At 27.5% G+C, this 7181-nt stretch overlaps 1 protein-coding gene across 1 annotated transcript; it reads left to right on the top strand.

Annotated features, from left to right (window-relative positions):
- The first annotated feature begins 5573 nt into the window (after positions 1 to 5573).
- On the top strand, positions 5574 to 6149 carry LOC107607145 (protein FAR1-RELATED SEQUENCE 5-like). The gene has a single exon (XM_016309125.1). It carries the CDS (start codon positions 5574 to 5576, stop codon positions 6147 to 6149), a length of 576 nt encoding a protein of 191 aa, XP_016164611.1.
- Positions 6150 to 7181: the final 1032 nt, after the last annotated feature.

The raw sequence follows: 7181 nt of genomic DNA, 5'->3' as shown, positions 1-7181 counted from the left end.
TCAAAATATAGTTAACAGTTTCTTTTGTTTTAGAGTGTCATTAATTCCTAATCACGCAACTTCTATAATTATCTCTTTTCTCTCCTACTATCTATCATCTCATATTACTTTTACTGCATAATAGAAAACTTTTTTTCTTTTCTTATTCATCTTTTCTTGCATCCTTCTCACTTTACTTAGATATAACATCAAACCTAATATAAGAATAATTGATACCTAAATTTAAGTTCTAATATTGTTTCTAAAGAAAAGTTTATTATTAAAAAATTCTTTCATTAGTTACGTTAAATAAAAAATTTTCTATCCATTTTTTTATAGTAATTTTGATTAAGATTCTTGTGTTGGATGTAAATTATTGTCGTAGAATTTTTTTATTTGAATATATTTTTAAGGAATAAAAATAAAATAATTCAATAGGGAAACTTTATAAAAAATAAATTTACACAAAATAATTTTTCTCTTATCATACTCTTCTAATATACTCTAGGTACCTACACAGTATATAAGGTCAATTGGCATCTAAATTAAGTTCCAATATTATCCTAGAGAAGTTTATTATTAAAAAAATTTCTCCCGTATATCCGTCAGTTACGTTGAATAAAAAAAACTTTCACACAATTTTTCACACCAATTTTATAAGAGTTTTCTATTGGATGTAAATTATCCATGCAGATTTGTTTTATTATGGATATACTTTTAAAAGAATAAAAGTAAAATAGTTTACAAGGACAATATTTTTTGAAAAAAATTACACAGAATAATTTTTGTACTAATATATGAGAATTCATTTTACATATAATATTCATTCATCTGAATTTATTAGTGGAGTATTTTATAGAAATTATATTTAAGTAATTTTTTTTATCTTATAATCATTTTATATTTTGGAATTCAAAATTTTGTATTTTTATTTTTATTCAAGTTTTGTTTTTATGTTTTATTTTAGTTCTGTTAATAAAAAAGTATTAACATTAGTTTTAATGTTTAACTTTTAGGATAAATAAAAAGATGAGATATTCTTTATAAATTTGATGATTAAAAAACTATTTATTATAGAATAAGTTAAGTCTATTTCTTGACTATAGGAATATATATAATTCACTCTTGAATATAATCAAAATAAATATATATTTATTTAATTTTTTAAATTTTACATTAATTATTGAAACCATGATATAATGGATGTACTCCTATAAAAAAATGAAAATGACTTCATAACTATTTTTTGTTGGAAGAAAACAGCACTTAATGACTATAGAGTATAATTTAAACAATTATAAATAAGTAACATAAGTAATAAAAAATGGACATAAAATTTAATTCTTTTGTTATTTGGTACAAAAATAAATATAATAAAATAAATCACTGTTCTCATACATAATGACATAAAATTTAACATTATCCTTTTCTAGAGTCATCTAATTTTTTAGTTTTTATCCTTATTTTTGTACTTTATTTTAATTTTATTAAACCAAAAAGTACTAATGTCATTTAACTTTAATTTTTAACTTTTATCATAAATGAATATGTGACTTTGAATGTATTAGATAATAAAAAAAACTCATAATTAAAAAAAAAAAGTTAAATTTACTCATTCGTTACATTTATAAGATTGTAGATGATACACAAAAGAGTTACGCAATTTTTTTTTTTGAACTTTTATTTTTAAAGTAGTATTCACTTCTGAGTGTAATAATTATGAATTAATATATCACTACAATAATATAGATTATTTTTTATGGTTATAATGTGTAAAAGAAAATTAAAATTTGTCAAAAAAATAAATTTTGACACTATTTTAACTATGAAAATATGTTAATAAAAATTTTGTCAAAAATAGTATTTTTAACATATAAGTGATTGTGAAAAAAATTTAAATCTTATTTTGATAAATATTGGCTGTCAAAAATAATTTGTTAGAAAATTTTGAGAACATATTTTCTGTGATATTTATTAATTGTCAAAAATACTATTTATTTTGACACTTATTGACTATAAAATATTTTCAACAAAAAATTTTAACAAAGAATGAAATGAGATCTTGAAACTAAAGAATAAATTGAGATTTTGAAGATAAAGAATGAGTAGTATAATCCTAAACTTGAGAGCAGTGTGATGTCAAAATTAACAGAGCCCAAAGAAGAAGAAAAATAGTGGAGTAAATTGAAAACAAATGAGTATCAAAATTGAGGAGTAATTTTCTATGGTCAAATTATTCATCAAGAAAATATAGAAAATTTGACATTTGTGATATTTGTCAAAAATATATATTAATTTTGACATTTAATTATGGTGTTAAAAAATAAAGTGTTAAAATAACTCTATTTTCTTATAGTGTATGTTGGTAACTAATTTCGATTGAAAAGAAGATAGGAAGAGAATAAAAACTGAGGAAGGAAGAGAGAACAAACTAATATAAGAGTGGTGGTGAAGTATATGTAGATAGATAATGATAAGGAAAAAGAGTAATAAAAACAAAAATTAAAAATTCTAAAAGAATAATAAGACTAAAGATAATTTAAAATGTTGAATATAAAATTATATGAAATAAATTTTTTTTAGCTATTAAAAATATGCGAGAGAAAGAGTTGTTTAAATATAAATTTTTATATCTGCTTCAAATTAAATATAATTGAGAAATAAATAAATTTACAAATATTTATAAATTTTTATCTTTATTGTTACACATAGTAACATAATGATTTTAGTATTATACCTAAATTAATTTAAATTCAATTATTTTATATATTAAAAAAATTAAATAACTAATAATTTTTTTATTTTTTATTTAATTATTCTATAAAAAATTTTTAAATGCTTGATATCTTATTTTTTTTTTTGAAATGATAAAATATGACTTAACAAGTAAGTATGAAAAATAAGTATCTTTCTAAAAGTTATACATCTAGATATCTAAATCAAACAAAAAAAATAATTCTTTTAACAAATCTTTAACAACTCAAAAGTTAACACAATGGATATGTATGGATCAAAGTGATAAACAAAAATGAGAGCTGCGATCATGGTAATATGATATGGTGGTAATTGATTGCAATCGGGATTAATAGAAGAAGAAAACAAAAAAGAAGAATAAAACAAGGCAACATAATAGTGACGGTGAGATAATAATAGTTATACATATAAAAAAATAATAAGAGAAAATAATAGTGTATAATATGATGAGATGATATAATCAAAATAAAAATTAATAATTTTGAAATAATAATAAAATTAAAGATAATTAAAGATGTTCAATATAAGATTAAAGAAATAATTTTTTATCTATTAGAATTATGTATAAAAAAAAGAATGGTTAGAATATGAATATAAATTTTTAAATTTATTTCAAATTAAATAGGAATGAGAAAATAAATAAATTTAATATATAAATAACTAATTTATAAATAATGTTAATAAATTTTAATTTTGACATTGTTACACATAAAAATAACAATTTTTTTAATTTTTTAACTTAAATTTATTTATTTTATCTTTTTAATTTATTTTTTAATTATTTATATTAAATTTATAATTTTAAAAATAAAAATATAAAAATATTTTTTTAACTCAATAGAAAAGCGGCTGAACAGGCATGATAGTGCCTGTTGAGCCGCTAGTTGAATATAAGTTGGTTTGGTAAATGAGAAAGTGATTTCTACCAGATTGAAGAAATCATACCGCCCATTTATTTTTATTTTATCCTCATTGGTTATTTATATTTATATATTTTTCTTCTGATGTGGTAATTTATCACTATATCTCAATTTAACCATGCTAGGCATATAATAAAATAAGTCACTAATATAAAATGCACATTAAAATAATTATTACTTCTGCAATTAGGTTTTTGTTATATCTTTTCCTTTGCTTTATGCCTTTTAATTTTGTTCTGAACTGAGTTAATTGGAATTGAAATAGGTAATTAGAATAAGAGTAGCATTAATTTTGATCAGAAACACCTTGGATGTTGTTGTCATATTTTTCTGAACCTTTCATCTTGTTATAGTTGCTGATGTTGTGTTATTGTTGGTGTTGTGTTTTGTTTTTTTAATTTATCTTGTAATAATGCAATGTTCCTGTTTGCTGGTATTCTTCTGTTACACACAATGCCCCTTTCACTTTCACTTTCATATGGAAGAGGATGCTTTCTGCTTTAGATTTGGTATATAATCTCCTAAAAGTATTTACTTAATTTGAATTATTTCTATTTTATTTAATTGTGTTGCTTACTTTCTAAACTAATTTTTACTTTGCTCGTTCCCTTCGAAAGAAGTGAAATAGAAGTCATGAAGTAAAGAAGGCCTTAACAAATTGTATAATATTAATTATGTATATCTATTGAATGATTATGAAGCAAATAAAAATAGGTAATAGCCAGCCAGAAATAAAAAGAAGCTGAATGCTTTTTCTTGTGCATGCCCTCATGATTCCTGAACATTAGATTAAAATGCATCCAACTCAGTGTTGTCTTTATTTATATGCCTCATTTGAATCAATTTCTAATATTTATTATCTATATTGTTTCTATAAACATAACGTGCCTGACATAGTTCTGGTCAGGTGCAAGTATTACTACCACATGTTTTCATTGTTACATACATTTCCTTCATTTTATCTTTGGTGAGAATGTCATTTCTACTTTGTACAGACCATGAAAAATGAAATTCTAAAGTGATGAAATCATTGATGATCATTTTCTGAAAAAAATTAATCTAAATATATGTTGTTCTGCTTAGGTCTTTAAGATACAAAGAAGCTAGTCAACCAAATGGGGGCATAAAAGTAAATACAATTGGATGGATTGTATTAAAATCTTTTAGTTCTTTAAAGGTGTTGCTATATTTTATGTGAATTAGTGGTAATTTTTCTAGTCTACATATCTGTGAAATGTTAATTGTGTGGTGATATGTTTGTATTTTTATAAATTATAGGTGTATGTTGATTTTTGGGAGATGGAGTCGTCGGATAGCGATTTTTTTGGAACAGACTCCGATGAGGAGTTCCCAAGAGGAGACGATCTAGATTTTTTAGATGACGATACGGAGGCTGATGAAGATAGACCTCAAGATAAGAGAATAGCAGAGCTGTCACGAGAAGATATCATGCAACTTCAGTTTACAGATGAGGAAGCTGTTTATCAATTCTACAATACTTATGCAATGATGCACGATTTTGTTGTGAGGTTGGATGAAGTCAGACACGATAGCAATGGTTGCATAATTATGCGCCAAATTGTTTGCAATCGGGCGGGCTCAAGAAAGGAAGAGGTTGAAAAGGACGAAAGAATCAGGGACCACCGACCCCTAACTCGAAGTTGTTGCCGGGCGAGAATTCGTGCAAGACTAGATAGAAAAATTCATAAATGGAAGGTTGTTTCGTTCTACGAAGAGCACTCTCATGGATTAGTTGATCCACTCGTCGTTAGCATGATGCCTGAGTATCGCACATTCAGTGTCTTGGATATAGCTCAGGCAAAGAATTTGCACGACATAGGCATCAGGACCTGTCACATCTTGTGATACTTGGCTGCTCAAAAAGGTGGATATGCAAACTTGTCATTCAACCAAAAAGATATGTACAACCTCATTACTCAACATAGGAAGAAAAAGGTGAAGGGTGGCGATGCAAATGCTGCAATAAGCTACCTGAGAGGTAAAGCTGGGAATGATTCTTATTTCTTTGGCAAGTACACATTAAGTAATGAGAATCGATTGGAAAATTTGTTTTGGGCTGATGGGACTAGCCGTATTGATTATGAGTGCTTTGGGGATGTCTTGACATTTGATTCGACTTACAATAGGAACGTCTACAATAAACCACTTATGATATTTTCTAGTAGCAATCATCATGGGCAGACCGTCATATTTGGATGTGGTCTTCTTGTTAATGAGGATATTGGTTCATACAAGTGGCTCTTGGAAACATTTTTGGAAGCAATAGGGAATAAACACCCTATGGCAGTTGTCACCGACAGAGATCTTTCAATGAGAGAAGCCATTAAACAGGTCTTTCCTTATGCAACACATCGACTATGTGCATGGCACTTACATAGGAATGCATGCGAGAAGGTTAAGAACAATGGATTTTTAAATGACTTCAAGAAATTGATTTATGCTAATGTGAGTGTTGAAGAGTTTCAGGTCATGTAGGGAGACATGGTGGCGAGGTATAACTTATCAAGCAACTCTTGGGTCGACCAAACCTTTGAGTTGAGGAATTTATGGGTTCTTGCATATTTGAGGGACCAATTTTTTGGGCGAATTAGGACAACATCCCAGTGTGAAGGGATTAACTCTCTGATAAAAGCATATGTGAGAAAGAAAGATACCCTTCTTGAATTCATCAATAACATGGAGACCGTTGTTAGCCATTACAGGAACAATGAAAGAGTTGCAGAGTTCAATAGTAAATATACCGATCCAGTACTTGTGACTTCTTTGCCGACACTTGAAGATTTTGCTGCAAAGACTTTCACTCGTAACATGTTCCGGGAGGTCAGGAAGGAAATTGAGGGTGCTTGTGCTATGAATACAGAGTTGGTAATTCAGGATGGTGGAAAACTATACTTCAAGTGTAACAATTTTGGAGTGCCAGAGATTGATCATATGGTTGAGTTTGACAGAGTTGGGGGGATGCTTCGTTGTGAGTGTCTGTGGTTCGAAAATAGAGGGATTCCCTGCATGCACATATTTGCATGCCTAAAGCACCAACACGTTGAAGTTATTCCAGAATGCTTAGTGTGCAAGCGTTAGACGAAGAATGCTAAGAGCGATTTCATGAAGTCAAACGTCGATGATCCAAGTAATTCTGATAAGGTACTAAAGTGTCGTTTGGGTGTGTTAGGTGCTGAGTGTTGTAGGTTGATGGATGTTGCATGTAAGAACTCAAGTGATTTTGTCAAAGCAATGAATGATGTTGTCAACTCAATTACAAAACTCCAAAAGCGAGGTGAGAATCCACGCAAAGGTAATTTAGACGATAACTATGTTGTTGACCCATTGGTGGTGAAGAGTAAGGGAGCTCCCAAGAAAAACTCAAAATTTAAGCAACGTAGAAGGTGTTCAAACTGCGGTGTGATAGGACACTACAACAAAAGTTGTCCTAATGTTCCTGGTAGAATCTCAAAGGAGCCAGTAGACGATGATACAGAAAAGAATATCAGTAGCCATATTGACATCCCC

This window comes from Arachis ipaensis, chromosome B7 (assembly GCF_059453495.1).
Source record: "Arachis ipaensis isolate K30076 ecotype BB chromosome B7, ASM5945349v1, whole genome shotgun sequence".
NCBI classification, from domain to species: domain Eukaryota; kingdom Viridiplantae; phylum Streptophyta; class Magnoliopsida; order Fabales; family Fabaceae; genus Arachis; species Arachis ipaensis.
The sequence above is the reverse complement of the archived record's forward strand: the minus strand, read 5'-3'. Positions and strand labels throughout refer to the sequence as shown.